A 19,132-nucleotide genomic window follows, 5' to 3' on the forward strand; every position below is an offset into this window, starting at 1 on the left:
AATTATGTGAGTTTAACATAAACATTTAAAAAATATATATAAAACAATTTCTTTAAAGTATAATTTTTTTTGAGATGACTAATGTAATGTCCCCACTATAACAACAAAAGTGCTTAAATACATGTATTTTAGTCCTTGAAACATTTAATTGAAATACTGCAGAATTCCATTCATTCCTATGGAGGACTCTTTCTACTGGGGAATATGGCATACTGGCTGCTTCAAACACTCTCAAGGGCCAATACATATCTTCAGCAATCCAGGGTGTGTATACATTATTGGTTTGAACAGTCAGGTCATTTGTTTGACTGTCATTGGGATCTACCAATCGTGTGATTGATTAAATATTATAAGCCAATAGAAATACAGGAAAGATGTCAGGCCCAAGGTGAACAGGAAGAGCCTGCTGAATTTACTGAAGGATCAGGCGAAGCTATCATCACAAACTCTTCTTCAATCAAGCGTTCAGTCTATTTACCAAGCATATAATATTTTAAGGTAACGTGTAATTTAATTGATTCCTTGTTGTCATTTTGTTCTTCATGTTCATTTGAACGAAGCTACAGTTAAGTCAATTTGTATAAGATAACGAAACTGGCTAGCTAAATACTGTAGCTAAAGTAGTCTCTCAACAAGAAACTTCTCAAAGTTTTCGAAACATCCACTGAAATCCTGTACATTCTTATCACCAAAATGATTTTAATAATGTGAACAGTTGGCTAAGTAATATGGCTAGCAAGCGGTAGTAGTTACCAATAGCTAATGCACAGTCCTAGTTAGCTACATTGCTTGCTAGCTAACGCACTAATTACCTAGCTAGCTATATGTCTGTTTTCTGACGTTTCTCTAAATCAAATCATGCTTTATTGATACATCGCATTTCAGACATGGATTGCAACGCATTGTGCTTTACAGGAAAACGATTATTTAAAAAAATGAAAATAAAAGCTGAAATATTTACTATACTACAGACAAGATAAAACAAACTGAACAACTAAAAAGCACCCTTATGAAAAGCAAAGCAAAAAATATGTTTTAAGATCACTTAAATATGTCCACAGTTTTGGCCCCCTCGTGTTCTAAGGCAGGCTATTCCAGAGGCGAGGGGCATAGTAACTAAAGGCTGCCTCCCCATGCCTCTTGGTCCTAGGCTTTGTGATAGTTAGAGGGCCAGTGCCAGAGGACCTGAGGGACCTACTGGGTACATAATTTAAAATCATGTCTAACTTGTATTTGGGTGCACAGTTGTGGATTGATTTAAAACCAATATAATAATCTTTAAAGTATTTCTAAAGCTCACAGGCAGCCAGTGCAGAGACCTTAAAACCGGTGTAGTGTGTGCTCTCCATCTGGTCTTGGTCAGTTCCCATGTTGCAGCATTCTGTATGTTTTGCAGTTGACCAATGGCTTTCTTGGGCAGACCAGACGAGAGTATTACAGTAGTCAAGCCTGCTTGTAATAAAAGCATGGATGAGTCTCTCTAACACTCTAAAAGAGAAACGGCTGCATCTTGGCAATGTACCTCATGTAGTAAAAAGCTATTTTGTTCACATTCCTAACCTGTGATTTGAAATTTAGTTCAGGATCTAAAATAACACCAAGGTTTTTTTTTTACCTGGTGTTTAATCTTTATTGCCCATGAATTAAAATGTGTGGCTAGATTCTCTCTGCTTTGGCTCCAACAATAAGTGCCTCGGGGTTGTCTTGATTTAGCTGGAAGAAGTGAGCCAGCCAATTATTTAAATCACTAATAATTTATCCGTGGAGCTAAAATCCTCTGGTGACACAGAAATAAAAATGTTATCATCTGTGTACCATTGAAAATCAATGCTGTGCTTTCTGATAACGCTGCCAAGGGGTAATATATATCTATCTCTCTCTGAACAGTACCGGACCCAAAATCGAACTTTGTGGAAAGCCACGTGAGATGTATTTTCTTGAGTTATGTTCACCAAGGGTGACAACACACTCTACCGGTTAAATAAGACTTAAACCAATTTAGAAGTGGACCGGAGAGACCAACCCACCTCTCCAGTCTGTCCAGAAGGACATCATGGTCAGTGTCGAATGCATCACTTAAATCCAAGGACAGAGAGCTGTTTGGCGTCTATGTTGGCTCTAAGATAATTTGCCACTTTTTTTGGGGCGGCAGCGTAGCCTAGTGGTTAGAGCGTTGGACTAGTAACCGGAAGGTTGCGAGTTCAAACCCCCGAGCTGACAAGGTACAAATCTGTTCTGCCCCTGAACAGGCAGTTAACCCACTGTTCCCAGGCCGTCATTGAAAATAAGAATCTGTTCTTAACTGAATTGCCTGGTTAAATAAAGGTAATATATATATATATTTAAAACCAAGGGTGTCTCTGTGCTGTGGTGTGCACAAAAAACAGATTTGAATTTTTCAAAAATACAGTTGGCAGTTAATTTATTTAGCTGTTTAAACACCAATTTCTCTAGACTTTTGCTTAAGAATGGAAGGTTTGTGATTGGCTGAAGAATCTAGATTACTTTTCTTCAGAAGGCGTTTCGCCATAGCAGTTTTTAGTGCAGTGGGAGTGAACGTCAATGCGCCATGAACGCCATGCGTCTTCACTGTCGTGGTATCTAGCTAACGTTACCAGACCCAGAATCATGGCTGAATCTGGCCAAACCACAGCAACCCATTCTTTCCAAACAAGCTGCATGGTATGATGCCAGAGAGTGTGTATAGCCAATAACACCCCTTAATTAGCAGCAAAATTTATGCTGCTCACCAAATTACCGCTGTTTATTCTCATCTGTATTTCTAAATCGCATTGAAGGCATTTCAACAGATGACTGACAAAGAGGAGGTGACGGGTGCAGGGGATAACCCGGAGATGGTTCTCTTTGGGAAGAAGTCAGGGAAAGCCTCGCTGCTGGACAGTGGGGAAGACTTTGAGATGCTGGATGATGACATTGATGACAACCCTCCTCCTTTGGAAGATGCTGGGGGTGGGAAGAAGACTAAAACAGAGGAGCCTGCAGAGGATCAAAACACTGGCACTTCAGCTCCACTAGATGAATGGATGGATATGCTAGGTAACAAAATGACCTTTTCTATTTTTAGGTCAAAGAGAAAGGAACATCACTGGGTGACCGTCATATTCTCACGTATCTATTTGCAGGTAATGGCCAGCTAAAGAAGAAAGTCCTACAGGCAGGGAATGGGCCAGACAGCAGGCCCACAAAAGGCCAGAATGTCATGATTCACCTGAAGACTTCACTGGCTGATGGGACTCTTATAGAAGAGCAACCTGAGCTCTCTTTCACTCTGGGAGATGGTGATGTCATCCAGGTACATTCAGTATTCACTTAAAATACTCAGTATTTTATGTGAAGGCAAATCCAATCTGATTGCATACAAGGTAGTGATGAAGTTAGGCGATCTCAGAAGTGTAAATGGATGGAATGTGTATTTCAGGTTCAGTGTCGCGTTTATATTCACCAGAAATGCATCCAAACCAAGATGGTGAGAAGTGCTTTAAGTCTGTTGTGCTCTTACAGGCTCTGGATCTCACAGTGCAGCTCATGGAAATGAGGGAGAAGGCCCTTGTCCAAGCCAATGCTAAATATGCATATGGTGCCTTGGGGAGGTATGGAGGTTTTCTTAATCTTGCTGGTTCTTTGTGGTTTCACTGGCATGTCTTGTTACACAAACAAACCATCTATTCTGAGATTGTAATTTCCTATAAAGATAACTCTGAAATTCTCACTATGCTTCATGAAGTTGTAGTAGATATCATGAACTTGTGCCTGATATAGTTCTTTGTAGCTGCACCTTTTTAATGGGAGAAAAGCTAAACACCTCAGCCCTCTTCCATTCTCAGAAAGAGCAGTGAGTGAAATGGTGCATACCACCCTGCATCTCACTGGCTTGCTTCTGAAGCTCAGCGGGTTGGTCCTGGATGGGAGACCAGATGCTGGTGGAAGTGGTGTTGGAGGGCCAGTAGGAGGCACCCTTTCCTCTGTTCTAAAAAATATCCCAATGCCCCAGGACAGTGATTGGGGAAATTGCCCTGTGTAGGGTGCCGTCTTTCGGGTGGGATGTTAAACGGGTGTCCTGAATCTCTATGGTCACTAAAGATCCCATGGCACTTATCGTAAGAGTAGGGGTGTTAACCCTGGTGTCCTGGCTAAATTCCCAATCTGGTCCTCATACCATCACTATTCCCATAATCATCCGCTGCTTCCAATTGGCTCATTCATCCCCCCCCTCCTCGCCCCTGTAAATATTCCCCAGGTCGTTGCTGTAAATGATAATGCGTTCTCAGTCAACTTACCTGGTAAAATAAATGTAAAAATATCTAGAGCTCAGTGCTTATAGTACACGTCCTGACTTTGCGCTCTGATTCTTTGCTCCGTGCCCTGGCCTTCACCGCTGGCAGTCTTGCCCCTGATGTGCCTCCCAATGCGGAGTTGGCCCTGGAGGTCCAGCTGCTTGATGCCACTGAGGCCCCCGACCTTGAGCTCCTGTCCCCCCAGGAGAGGATCGCCCTGGCTGGGCAGAAGAGGGAGAGGGGAAATGTCTACTACCAGAGAGCGGACTATGCCTTCGCTGTTAACTCTTATGGCATCGCCCTGCAGGTCACGGAGTCCAGCTCTAAAGGTGACAGATGTGTGTTTTTTGCAAAATAACTGTTTTTGGATGTGGCTGGGCTCCCTGTAGCTTACTGTTGCTGTGTGTGTCTGTTTCAGTGGACATTAGCCCGGAGGAAGAGGAGGAGCTGATGGACGTGAAGGTGAAGTGTCTAAACAACATGGCAGCTGCCCAGCTCAAGTTGGATCACTATGAAGCAGCACTACGGTCCTGCGTTTCAGTACTGGCCCACCAGCCAGACAACATAAAAGCCCTATTCCGCAAAGGCAAGGTAGGTCTCACACAACTGACCAGTTGTGTAATTGTGAATATGACTGTCCGTCTCTGAAAGTATCACCATGGACTACATCTGTGTCTCTAGGTATTGGCCTTGCAAGGGGAATATGCTGAAGCTATAAAGATTTTGAAGAGGGCCCTGAAGTTGGAACCAAGTAACAAGGTATTGCACTCCACCTTCACAAAAACATTATTTAGAAAGATGGAGAACGTAAACAAATTCTCAGGACCACAATTTGTTGCAGTTTTCACTTACATCCACCAGGTGGTACCACATTCTCTAATATTGATGACAAGGGGAAACCAGGTGGACTGCATACTCATTTTGGTGGATCTGAGTTTGTTGTTCTCTGTAAATAGGTTGGTTCCTCTGTTCCCAGGTGATATCTAAGGCATTGCTTAGACATGAGGCTCAGTGAACGGGGCAATCTGACAGGGCGCACTACAGAGCGTGGTCTTCTTGGACCAGCTGCATGTTAATACTTACCACTCATGTCCAACCCTTTTACACTCATGTCATTTTCTTTTCAGTCCTGCACACCAACCTGTGAAATCGTGCTTTTGCTGAATGTCTTTTATAAATGTCCCATACAGTGTGTTTTGTTTCTCGGGCTCTAATGTAGTGCACAAGTGTGTTTTGTGGGTGGTTAAGGATTTTCAGTGGTTCATGGGGCTCCCGAGTGGCACAGCGGTCTAAAGCACTGCATCTCAGCGCTTGAGGCGTCACTACAGACATCCTGGTTCAAATCCAGGCTGTATCACAACCGGCTGTGATTGGGAGTGCCATAGTGCGGCGCTCAATAGGCCATCATTGTAAATAAGAATTTGTTCTTAACTGGCTTGCCTAGTTAAACACATAATTATTTTTAAATCTTCCATTCGCACTAGGCATGCTCTTGCCATCTGAACTGGGATGCAGAGTGCACCACTGACGAGTTGGTTGTATACTCTCTAACGTGTAGCTACCCTCGGTTGTTTGTGGTGATGTTTTCACTGAAGTGTTTTAAGATTAGGAGCAATAAACCATTACAGATATAATTTCAAGGGTCTATATTAAAAGCTTGCAGATGTAGATGAAAAAATGTTGGTCCACTCCCTACTTATTTTTTTTATGGATGTTATTGTTTTCTTGTCCAAATACATATATTAAAGTAAATGCAATTAGCTTTTATCTTCTCAAATACCTTTTTTTGTGAAATGGGGAAAGATGACAACGGCAGCAGTTATGTAATTTCTGTCTTCAAACATTACTGGTGTGTACAGTCGTGGCCAAATTTTTGAGAATGACACAAATACACATTTTCACCAAAGTCTGACTCAGTTTGTATGATGGCAATTTGCATATACTCCAGAATTTTATGAAGAGTGATCAGATTAATTGCAAAGTCCCTCTTTGCCATGCAAATGAACTGAATCCCAAAAATAACATTTCCACTGCATTTCAGCCCTGCCTCAAAAAGACCAGCTGACATCATGTCAGTGACTCTCTAATTAACACAGGTGTGAGTGTTGACGAGGACAAGGCTGGAGATCACTCTGTCATGCTGATTGAGTTCGAAAAACAGACTGGAAGCTTCAAAAGGAGGGTTGTGCTTGGAATCGTTGTTCTTCCTCTGTCAACCATGGTTTCCTGCAAGGAAACGTGCCGTCATCATTGCTTTGCACAAAAAGGGCTTCACAGGCAAGGATATTGCTGCCAGTAAGGTTGCACCTAAATCAACCTTTTTTTGGATCATCAAGAACTTCAAGGAGAGCGGTTCAATTGTTGTGAAGAAGGCTTCAGGGTGCCCAAGAAAGTCCAGCAAGCGCCAGGGCCATCTCCTAAAGTTGATTCAGCTGCAGGATCGGCGCACCACCAGTACAGAGCTTGCTCAGGAATGGCAGCAGGCAGGTGTGAGTGCATCTGCACGCACAGTGAGGCAAAGACTTTTGGAGGATGGCCTGGTGTCAAGAAGGGCAGCAAAAAAGCCACTTCTCTCCAGGAAAAACATCAGGGATAGACTGATATTCTGCAAAAGGTACAGGGTTTGGATTGCTGATGACTGGGGTAAAGTCATTTTCTCTGAATCCCCTTTCCGATTGTTTGGGGCATCCGGATAAAAGCTTGTCTGGAGAAGACGAGGTGAGCACTACCATCAGGCATGTGTCATGCCAACAGAAAAGCATCCTGAGACAATTCATGCGTGGGGTTGCTTCTCAGCCAAGGGATTGGGCTCACTTCAATTTTGCCTCTGAACACAGCCATGAATAAAGAATGGTACCAACACATCCTCCGTGAGCAACTCCTCCCAACCATCCAGGAACAGTTTGGTGACGAAAAATGCCTTTTCCAGCAAGATGGAGCACCTTGCCATAAGTTTGTCAGAATTGGCTCAGGGAACAAAACATCAATATTTTGGGTCCATGGCCTGGAAACTCCCCAGACCTTAATCCCATTGAGAACTTGTGGTCAATCCTCAAGAGGCGGGTGGACAAAAAAAAAAAACACATTCTGACAAATTCCAAGCATTGATTATGCAAGAATGGGCTGCCATCAGTCAGGAATGTGGCCCCGAAGTTAATTGACAGCATGCTAGGGCCGATTGCAGAGGTCTTGAAAAAGAAGGGTCAACACTGCAAATATTGACTCTTTGCATCAACTTCATGTAATTGTCAATAAAAGCCTTTGACACTCATGAAATGCTTGTATTTATACTTCAGTATTCTATAGTAACATCTGACAAATATCTAAAGGCCCTGAGGCAGCAGACTTTGTGAAAATTCATATTTGTGTCATTCTCAAAACATTTGGCTACGACTACATGATCAGAAGTATTGCAACATGGAGAAGCCAATGGTGTCCTGTAGAAATGTAACGCTGTCAAGCACCCATTTAGTCGTAGTCTCCTCTCCCACTGCTGCTAAGAGCAGCCACTTACCCAAAGTCTCTACCATCCTCTGTCCACAACAGTGCCAGTAAGTGGCTACTCAGAGGCTGTGTAAGACATTTTGACTAATGCTGTGAAAATGTCCTAAATTGCCAACTTACCAACCCTTCAGAGGAATGAGTCAGACTTGATATAAAGTCATGTTTTTTTTACTAGCAAGCAAATTAAATTCACAATAGCATCAAGGGCCAATAATCAAGCCATCTGCAGTTACCAGAACACCTGATTATGGTGCACAAGCCATTGGGAAAGTGTTGAGTGAATGTGTGTGATATACACGTGGGGAGTAGTACGCCTGCAGATTCTCACACTTTCTGTCTCCTGGGGTAGACCATCCATGCAGAACTCTCCAAGCTGGTGAAGAAGCACTCGGAGCAGAAAGGCGCAGAGCAGGCCATGTACAAGAAGATGCTAGGCAACCCAGCCAGCGGCAGCAGCGGCATGCAGAAACACCAGGCCAGGTCGTCATGGGTGAGACCATCCTCTCAAGATGCTTCACCTGCTCAACAAACTGATGCTGGCATAAACACTATTTGATGTAAAATCAGCTGGGGATCTGAAATGGATTTATTCCAGGTGTCAACAGAAAGCCTTACATTTCTTGTATATTGTCCACAGGTTGTCAGCTGGAAATGGCTCTTCGGTGCCACTGCAGTAGCCATTGGAGGTGTCGCCTTGTCAGTTGTCATAGCTGCCAGAAATTAGATGGGAGAAATACTTTTCTGGTGATTGCCTGCTCCATGCAAAGTGGGACCCACATAAAGCAACTGGACATCTGGCGGTGCCTTTTGGAACTAAACAAACAAAAAAAGGGGATAAATGGGTCTTATGTCACCTCTTTAGTGTGGCTGTCCATAGGTTTGTCACACTATTCTGTTACTCCTTGGGAGAAGGATAATTATATGTGACAAATACCATACAATCAATATTTCTATATGAAATGTTCTAAATAATCTTCAAATGTATGTCCATTTGACAGACACTAATTGTTAATTGCTGCCAATGTCTTGAGCTCCTCTGGTAGTGATTCTAAATATTGATTGAGCACTCTGAAATTATAATTCTAGGAATGATCTGTCAATTATCTAAAATTAGCTAATGTGGTCATGTGTGTTTTTTAAGTGTACAATTCTGTAAAAAAAAAAAAAAAGTAATTGTTAAAGGTATTCTGCTCTTGTTCGTTTTATTGGGATGGTGCCGATGTTGGGGGGTTAATCTAGGTGGTGTATTATCTGGCCCTGTGATCCACACTCAGACAGTCTTGGTCAATAAACTGTCACATTCCTTTAAAACCCATGCTTTATTTTATATATATATATATATATATATATATATATAATTCGTTATTTATAAAGTAAATGGAATGTACCTCACTTTTGATGATTCTGAGACAACTTTGAAGGGTGTACATTCTAATACCAATTTTAGGTTTGGTCACTTTGCTTGTTTTGTAGTTTTTGACAACTTAAATGTGAAGTGTTTCTATTTTGAGGTGTATTTTTCTATCATTTTGTTGTCACATGAGAAATCGTTTTTTTTTTCTACAATAGACCGTATGTAAAAAGACAGAGTTAAATGTTGCAGATATTTGTTGCTTTTGAGTTTCTCACATTCTCGCACTTGTTGCTTTTGTATTTATTTCAATAAAAGTTTGTCAACTCTTACTATGAGCCAAATAACCTTTAGGATTGCAACAACCCTAGGTTTATAAGCATGGATATCGATGCTGTTTCATTACAGTATTATCAACCTTCTGGACTCTAATCTTGAAGTTAGCTCGACAGTTGTATGGATGCCAAGATATCTTTGACAGGTTGGGAGTACTTCTTCCACTGTTACTCTCCTAGTAAATGGATTGACAGCACTATAGAAGGTAGAGACCACTACTGTGATGTTTTTGTGTCCTTGATTTTGTTTATTTTGTATTGTTTGACTCCCCTTTCAACTAACTGTGTCTGTCTGAAGACCGATAGTCATTTACTTAGTGTTTCCTCTCATGTTCCATTTCTTTGGTACCAATGTGTTAGACTGGACATTCCCATCTAGTGTTTCCTCTCATGTTCCATTTCTTTGGTACCAATGTGTTAGACTGGACATTCCCAACTCATGGATTCAGTGAGACGTTGACGTAGTCCAGTGACCTAATGTTTCCTTCTTCCATCCTACGCACATCTCTGATATGCTTTCCATTGGTAACCAGTGGTCAGACATGTCTCATGTTTTAATGATTCATATTTTCTCCTCAGTGCTTCATTATATTGAAGTAAAGAAACAGTTTATGATAAATCCTCCCGATAAAATTGAACTTATTTGTCGCGCATAAATGTTCTGTTTATATATATTATGTACCATGTTTCAATGTATTATTAACTTATGACTTCATCACGCCGTGTACGTAACATGTATATTCATTAGAAAGCTGTGGGAGTTTTTCTGCGTTTACGACAGAGTGCTGCTCGTGCGCGAGCGTGGAGGTAATGGTAGCAAGATGGCGGCGTTGAAGGAGGAGCAGTGCTACGGACTGTCCTGTGGACGAGTGAGCAATGGCAGTAATGTCTCCGTCTTTCACGTAAAACTCACTGACAGCGCCTTGAGGGCATTTGAAGGTTACCAGAGTAGCAAGGTAATTGAACAACTCAAGTAAATGTAACTACATATTAGGTATATTTTGCTCGTTGGCTGGCATAGCTAGCTGGTTAGCAACTGGCTACTTCGCTGCCATGCCAGCAAGCTTCATTACCTCGATAGCCATCGTTACTTATTTATTTAGATAGCTACACGAGTTAGATGCATGTTTATTACTACACACAAACGAGTCATTTTAGGATTACCGTTCAGGTACCTTTTTAAATGAACCCAGTGTTAAACGAGGCTGGTAGCTTCCAGTGTGTGTGTTTTCAATATAAAACTCAAGCCAATCAGCCTTTAAAGATTTGCTAGCTAACGTAACAAGTGCGCTAGGTATGTTGGCAGGCAAAGTAAGAATTCCGCAAGGATTCAGGTTGTTAGCTAGTTCTGTGTCTAGTTTTCCATTACCACCATTAATTGAAACGATCAAAACGGTCAACTTGATTCGCCAACTAGCAAACATTTACATAACGTTGCAAACTAAGGTACTTTAACTAACGTTCGCTTACCAGCCAATTAGTTAAGTTAGCTAGCTTTGATGTTAAACCTTTGATTTAGGGTCAGTAATGAAGCTAGGGGCGTATCACAACCAACTAGCTAAAACATAATTAGCCATGTAGTGATGTTGAACAGCGATCGATGACATTTGGCAAAGTTTAGTAGCAAACGTGAGGCTAGGTAAGTTTGCTGAGCTTGACGCTAAACTCAGGCGAGCAATGTCGTTTGTTCAACGTTATCTAGCTAACTAGCCATGTATGAATTGCAGTCAACAAGTGAAATGCAATAAAACCCTTGCGTTACGTTGCTTTGCTTATATTACTTCTGGCAGTCGTGAAAAGTGAGACATCTTGGAGGCTAGCCACCAGTAGCCCAAATGACCATATCGAGCTTGCTGTATTTTTTGTCAGTTTAACCTCCCACGTACAGCATTTCCCTGACTGATTTTTTTGTTGTTGTTGCCAGCTGGTAAATAATGTTCTTGTGATGATGTTACTCAGTCATGGACTTAAGAGTTGTTTTGAATGGGCTACATTGATCCTGGCCATCTATATATATATATATATTTTTTTTTTCACCTATATTTAACCAGGTAGGCTAGTTGAGAACAAATTCTCATTTGCGACCTGGCCAAGATAAAGCGTAGCAATTCGACACATACAACAACACAGAGTTACACATGGAATAAACAAAACATACATACATTTGACTGAGAAAGCCTGGCAGGCCAGGAAACCAACTGCAACACCCAGTAGTATGGCAAGTAGTTTTATTATTCTTGTCTTTAAATTGATTACGTTAGGGAAGAGGAAGTGGCCAACATAGCCAAGTGTGCTTTGAAACCGTTTGGAAAGAAAACAAAACATTATGTACCTAGCTTGATAGCAATGCAGCGTCCTTGATGTAGCTAATAAGAACATAGATGGTATCCTACTGTGCTTTTCTTTGAAATATATGGCCTATTAGTATTAAAACATTTTATTTGTAACACGTGCTAATCTTGCTCCAAATATGTGGTAATCATGCTGTTCATGCACATTTTTGCCTGCTAAAGAAACATTGATTTAAAGACTACATTGTTAGTTACAGTTGATGTTGGATACACAAATATTGTACATTCAAGGGTTTGAAATTACAGGAATCTGTGTATGGTATTTGTGCTTGAGAAATGTATTTTGTGATGCCTAGTCATTGGAGAACTGGCCAATTCTCTTGAATGAAAGCTGCAGTCGTTCAGCTGGAGGGATAGTACTGTAGCTTTTCTCTTTTATTTCCCTACCCCAGCTTGGCTCTGTTTCAGAGGATGCAGACATTACGCAGCTTTGTAGTTGATGAATAGAGGCACTTTTTTATGCCTTTCATCCCCAGGCTCCATTGTCCACTGTACTGTTGTCTAATTGCCAATTTGTGGGTATCTGGCTTTTTTTGTGTGTCTGTGCTTACTGCACACGAGTTAAAGATACAGCCTCTTATTATTTTTTAACTCTGCATGGTTGGGAAGGTGTCGTAAGCAAGCATTTCACGGTAAAGCCTACACCAGTTGTGTTCAACACATGTAACAAACATTTGATACTTAGTACTAGGGCTGGGAATTGCCAGGGACCTCACAATAGGATATTAATACTACACTTAGGTGCCCATAAGTATTGTGGTTCTCACAATTTTGTATGTATTGTGATTGACATCAGTAACAACCCCCTCCCCCAATCACTACTCAGTATGATATTTTCATATTGGAGTATCTGCTGATTGAGGTGTTGAAATGTATCCCACTTTAAGCCTTTTTACAGTTGATCTGCAAGTCCTCCTGTACAGACATGCCTGAGTAAGCACTTAAACTGTGTCATCGTATACCTCGTCCTATATTCACTGGTGTTTAAGAATAAACCCTTAGTCACAGTTTGGCCTAGCTAGACATCTTCTTTTCCTGTTAGAGGGAGCCATTGATTCCCTTTTGACCCCCCCCCCCCCTCTTATGGAACACTGGTTTGGAAGCTGAGAGGGGTGAGAGGTCAATCTTGCATCATTTAGGGGGTGTTGTCCCTCAGCCGCAGCCCTGTAGTCGACTGGCCACAGAGACAAAAACACAAAAAGAGCCATCTTGATAAAGCCCATAAACCGCAAAGGGAGGGAAGTTAAGATGACAAGCAATGCCTTGTGCTCCAGTTTTGATATCTGTGCCCAGGATAAACAGCTGTGAAGTGATTTCCCAAGGTCTGACTGGTCCCCTTTTCTCTGTCTGGGGAGTTCTATGTCTATTCCAAACACACAATAGAATTACTTAAATAGTTTGTGGTTTTGTAGATTAAATAGTTAAGTACTGCCTCTGGCCCTATATTGACCAGGAGGAAGTCGATAACACCTTTAGGGTGTTCACCCATAAAATTATTAATTCAAGGTTTATAACAAATGCAGAATTGCTTCAGAAAAATAATCCAAACTCCATGTCTTTGCCATATATGGTTCAAAAGTTACAGATTTACTCTGAGAATTTAGCATGTTTAGAGTGAATGGAATGTCATCATGGGCATGATCAAAAAGTGTTCACTGCTCAATAGAACTCTGTGGCGCTGTTTCGCGGCAGAACGGCAATAACTTTGGTTGTCAGCAGACATTCAAACTAGTGGCTACAGGTTCGTGAGTGAAAACATGGGATTTTTCTAAATTAAATCTGCTGAATATAAAACTAAATGGGGACTTAATATATATTTAACAGACTGAATTTCAATATCTGACCTTGGACATTGTGTATTTCTGAGTCTTGCCCTTCAAATCGCCATAGAAATGGCCTCTCAATGTAGCTTGATCGCCAATATAGCCAATGAAAGACAAGGATCTGGAAATGAAAATGATGACGTATTAAGTTAATTTTGATTGGTCCAACCCACAGAAGCACCTACAAATGGTACCACCTGCCAACGCCAAATATGGAGGAGATGCAACCAAGAGTAGCATGGTCAAAACAAGCAACTGTCACAGAAAATTAACGCTCTTATTTAATCAACACTGTCAAGTACATTAAGGTTACAATATTGTAGAGAACAATCTAATTAATTCTGGCAAAGAACTACGTTTTGACATTTCTTTAGCACCCTCTTGAATTGCGCTGTTTTTCTCTACATTCTAGAGCAGTGAGTGAACCCCCTAACATATGGCAAATAAAAAGTTTTGTTTTAACACAATGTCCCTTTTCACCATCCAGTGATTCATTCATTCTTTGTCTAGGTCAAGTCCTACTCAGAGAATTGTATTATAATATACAGCCTTTCGAGCATTGTGCTTTGTAAGTGCATTGTGCAATATTCCTCAGGTAGCATGGCAGGCAGACTGTTATCCATGTCTGACGTGAGCAGTGCCAATGTCAACCCGTTGCTCTGTTTGCACATCTGATCAGAAGGACAGAGTGAACTGGAGCTCCATGCTGGGGATTCTCAGCCTGGAGACTGACACACATGAGGAAATAATGTGCCTTCAGTTGAAAATTATTATTTTTTATCCTTGGGCTGGTCCCTAGGCAACCTGAAAAGGGAAGAGAAAAAAAAGTCCAGAAATTAATATAAATACAATTGGAAATTACATTTTCGTGATGTAAAAATGCTTTGTGCAAACTTAAACCTCTTAAACTAGAAAGTATGTGTAAATGACAATGGACCTATAATATCTTTGAGAACTAAAAATTACTAAAGTAAAAGCTAGACAGGGAGAATTGAAAATTCCAAAAACACTGACTTAAACAGTATTCATTTGATTGTTTGAACAAAAGCACACCGCATTAGCTATGGCAAAATGCATAGGATGTCAGGAAACTAGCTTTAAAACTATACAATTTTATCTCAGCTCCTTGGCAGAGTATGTCTTTAAAAATGAACAAAATTCTTTACACAGCCATAAATGGGTCCTGTAAAATGTAGATGTGCTGATCGCGCCCCCTGCCAGGCCTACCACCTAAACCCCTTTTTGATCCAGAAAAAAATTAATGTTGTGCAAAGTGTTGTAACACGACCATTTTCCAATGAGGAATCAGTAATTCTCTGGCCTAGATTTCCCCTATTGTCAGACTAGCCTCTTGTAAAGAATTGAATACCGGTCCAAGACCTTTTCAGAACATCCTATTACTGTACAATCTTCTGTTGATAGGCAGTGTTTATTTAACTGGCTGCCTGTTTCTGTTTAAGTATATTTAGCTGCCAGATGCCTCAAGTTACTTCAGCAGTTACCTTTTTTATAGAAAAGCAGTCATTGTATCAAATCATGCCAGAACCTTTAAGATGGCACCTAAAATTGGCAGCTAAAATGGCTCCTAAAATGTGCTATTTCAGCTAAATGGATTTAAAGAGTTGAACTTGGTGTCCCTCTGTGGTATGATTGACACTAATGTTTTGGCCCAATGCCTTTTGGTGTCAGTGGGTTAGGTAATGGCCAGGTTATTCTTGGATTCTGTGCAGGCAGTGAATTTTTACATTTACATTCCTTACACAGTACATCAACCCTCAGACCCCTGGTATGTGTAGGGCATTTAGCTCAATGTATAATACAAGGGTGAACAGAAGTGTTTCTAATTTCAAATTAGTTTTTCATTAAAGCTTAGCCAAAACTTTTACACATTAAGTTACTCAGAATACAACATGAACATTTTGTGTTTCTCACAAGTGATCCAGTCTTGCTAGTAGGCTTCCAGAGATATTTGATATACAGTGTCTTGTGAAAGTATTCGGCCCCCTTGAACTTTGGGACCTTTTGCCACATTTCAGGCTTCAAACATAAAGATATAAAACTGTATTTTTTTTGTGAAGAATCAACAACAAGTGGGACACAATCATGAAGTGGAACAACATTTATTAGATATTTAAAACTTTTTTAACAAATCAAAAACTGAGAAATTGGGCGTCCAAATTTGTTTTGCACATCGAGAGACTGATTTTTTTTTCCCATTCCTCCTTGCAAAACAGCTCAAGCTCAGTGAGGTTGGATGGAGAGCATTTGTGAACAGCAGTTTTCAGTTCTTTCCACAGATTCTCGATTGGATTCAGGTCTGGACATTGACTTGGCCATTCTAACACCTGGATATGTTTATTTTTGAACCATTCCATTGTAGATTTTGCTTTATGTTTTGGATCATTGTCTAGTCGTAAGACAAATCTCCGTCCCAGTCTCAGGTCTTTTGCAGACTCCATCAGGTTTTCTTCCAGAATGGTCCTGTATTTGGCTCCATCCATCTTCCCATCAATTTTAACCATCTTCCCTGTCCCTGCTGAAGAAAAGCAGGCCCAAACCATGATGCTGCCACCACCATGTTTGACAGTGGGGATGGTGTGTTCAGGGTGATGAGCTGTGTTGCTTTTACGCCAAACATAACGTTTTGCATTATTGCCAAAAAGTTCAATTTTGGTTTCATCGGACCAGAGCACCTTCTTCCACATGTTTTGTGTGTCTCCCAGGTGGCTTGTGGCAAACTTTAAACAACTCTTTTTATGGATATCTTTAAGAAATGGCTTTCTTCTTGCCACTCTTCCATAAAGGCCAGATTTGTGCAATATACGACTGATTGTTGTCCTATGGACAGAGTCTCCCGCCTCAGCTGTAGATCTCTGCAGTTCATCCAGAGTGATCAGGGGCCTCTTGGCTGCATCTCTGATCAGTCTTCTCCTTGTATGAGCTGAAAGTTTAGAGCGGCGGCCAGGTCTTGGTAGATTTGCAGTGGTCTGATACTCCTTCCATTTCAATAGTATCGCTTGCACAGTGCTCCTTGGGATGTTTAAAGCTTGGGAAATCTTTTTGTATCCAAATCCGGCTTTAAACTTCTTCACAACAGTATCTCGGACCTGCCTGGTGTGTTCCTTGTTCTTCATGATGCTCTCTGCGCTTTTAACGGACCTCTGAGACTATCACAGTTCAGGTGCATTTATACGGAGACTTGATTACACACAGGTGGATTGTATTTATCATCATTAGTCATTTAGGTCAACATTGGATCATTCAGAGATCCTCACTGAACTTCTGGAGAGAGTTTGCTGCACTGAAAGTAAAGGGGCTGAATAATTTTGCACGCCCAATTTTTCAGTTTTTGATTTGTTAAAAAAGTTTGAAATATCCAATAAATGTCGTTCCACTTCATGATTGTGTCCCACTTGTTGTTGGTTCTTCACAAAAAGATACAGTTTTATATCTTTGTTTGAAGCCTGAAATGTGGCAAAAGGTTGCAGAGTTCAAGGGGGCCGAATACTTTCGCAAGGCACTGTATGTTCCTTCACAAACTAGCCTCGTCTTTGTGGAGCATTTCCGTCCAGGCTAAAGCCTTTTAGTTTGCTGACGGGCATAAGGAGTGACATTAGTGCTCTGGGCTGATTTTTTTTATTTTTTTATTTTTTATTTTTTTTTTCCCTTTTTTTTTTTCCCTCCTTGACACCAGAGACAAGGAACTGTTTGAGCTTAAATGAGAGCTGTCCTCTATCCCACTTAGTATGAGCTTTTGTTACCTCTCCTGGTGAAATCCTTCAATTCTGTCACTGGCAATGTGTCTTTATAAGAACGGAATACACAATTTCCACCCAATTGCTCAATCATCCCATGAAGTAAGACTAAATCTTGTTGCATCTTGTTGCTGTTTTTACAAAAAAAAAATTCCCACGCTTTGGATGAAACCAAATTTGTAACTGTATCCCATATATTGTGTTATCTGAAACTCAAATGTAATTTGCTTAATTGACAAAGAACACACATTGGAAGTTTTTGTTTCATGTGCTCTGTGATGCTTCAAGGTAGGTTTAAGTAACAGCGACTGGTACAGGTTTTGTGCAGGTCTCCAGTGCGTACGTACAAAATATACCCAAAAACATTTGCACCAATTTTCATGCAAAAGTTGACGTGAGAATGTGCTTCGCATGAACTTTAGACCATGTGTATGCACCGTTTCTATTGGTTGAAGTATTGCATTGCAAGTAGCTTAGTATTTTGAGAAAATGGGGGATATGACCACACTCTTATTCATAACAAAAAACGGGGAAATATAATAAGATGCAAACATTTGCTGTTCCTGAGAAGCGCTAAGAATTTGGGGCACTTTTGCATTCTAAAATGGTTAGAAATGGGCATCTATTTAATTTCCATGTTCATTTCAGAATCAATTCCTAATCTTTTCTGACTGATGGTTTCATACTCCTGAAGTAACATACCGACAAAGTGCCATCTCTCTTAATTGGGTCCACTTTACACTAAATATAAACTCTTAAGTATTTTGATCTATCTGATCCTGAGCACAGTTTAATGGTAGAACAGACTATATACCTTTTCCATTTGTGTTTAAGGCTACTGTATATGTCTCTGAATAGCCTACTGTCATTTCTAATATCGCAAGTAAACAATGTTTTCTGAATAAAAATAATACATATTTTCACAACATTACACTAATTCCCTCACTGCTTTTTCTTGTCATAATGGGTTCATATTCCCGATGACTGTTAAACTTGCAAGAAATGACCATGCTCATCTCTCATTTAATTGGGTCAGTTGTATGCTATTACACTGAACAAAAATATAAATTCTACAATTTCAAGAGTTTACTGAGTTGCAGTTTTATATAAGGATATCAGTCCATTTAAATGCATTGATTAGGCCCGAATCTATGGGTTTCACATGAATGGGAGGACGGATACTTAAAAAAAAAAAAGAAGGTTTGTTCGTGGATCAGAAAACCAGTCTGTCTGGTGTGACCACCATTTGCCTCATGCGGCGCATCACCTTTGCATGGAGTTGATCAGGCTGTTGATTGTGGCCTGTGGAATGTTGTCTTGCTCATCTTCAATGCTGTGAGAAGTTGCTGGATACAGGCGGGAACTGGAATATGCGGTCATGCCTGTCGATCCAGAGCATCCCAAACATGTTCAATGGGTGACATGTCTGGTGAGTATGCAGGCCATGGAAGAACTGGGACATTTTCAGCTTCCTGGAATTGTGTACAAATCCTTGCAACATGGGGCCGTGCATTATCCTGCTGAAACATGAGGTGATGGCGCCAGATGAATGGCATGACAATGGTCCTTAGGATCTCATCACGGTATTTCTGTACATTCAAATTGCTGTTGATAAAATGCAATTGTGTTCGTTGTCCGAAGCTTATGCCTGCCCATACCATAACCCCACTGCCACCATGGGGCACTCTGTTCACAACGTTGACATGAGCAAAATGCTC

At 40.8% G+C, this 19,132-nt stretch overlaps 2 protein-coding genes across 3 annotated transcripts in view; both read left to right on the forward strand.

The window, feature by feature from the left end:
• The first annotated feature begins 341 nt into the window (after window positions 1–341).
• LOC118359227 (peptidyl-prolyl cis-trans isomerase FKBP8-like) lies at window positions 342–9,482 on the forward strand. 2 transcript variants are annotated; one of them, XM_035737612.2, is made up of 9 exons: window positions 342–498; window positions 2,799–3,057; window positions 3,144–3,313; window positions 3,523–3,611; window positions 4,404–4,624; window positions 4,714–4,886; window positions 4,977–5,054; window positions 8,149–8,289; window positions 8,437–9,482. In XM_035737612.2, the coding sequence occupies exons 2-9, from the start codon at window positions 2,811–2,813 to the stop codon at window positions 8,521–8,523; spliced, it is 1,206 nt and encodes a 401-aa protein (XP_035593505.1). In that variant the 5' UTR covers window positions 342–498; window positions 2,799–2,810; the 3' UTR covers window positions 8,524–9,482. The 2 variants fall into 2 exon arrangements, with proteins under 2 accessions (XP_035593505.1, XP_035593506.1); XM_035737613.2 differs by having other exon boundaries at window positions 374–498; window positions 2,811–3,057.
• Window positions 9,483–10,243: 761 nt separating this feature from the next.
• Window positions 10,244–19,132, forward strand: part of ell (elongation factor RNA polymerase II) — a 44,596-nt gene continuing 35,707 nt past the window's right edge. The window contains exon 1 of the mRNA XM_035737611.2: window positions 10,244–10,441. Within this exon, the coding sequence (XP_035593504.1) occupies window positions 10,307–10,441 (135 nt within the window). The 5' untranslated portion in view covers window positions 10,244–10,306. The remainder of the gene's footprint in view (window positions 10,442–19,132) is intronic.

This window comes from Oncorhynchus keta, chromosome 26, assembly GCF_023373465.1.
Source record: "Oncorhynchus keta strain PuntledgeMale-10-30-2019 chromosome 26, Oket_V2, whole genome shotgun sequence".
In the NCBI taxonomy this organism is placed as follows: Eukaryota; Metazoa; Chordata; class Actinopteri; order Salmoniformes; family Salmonidae; genus Oncorhynchus; species Oncorhynchus keta.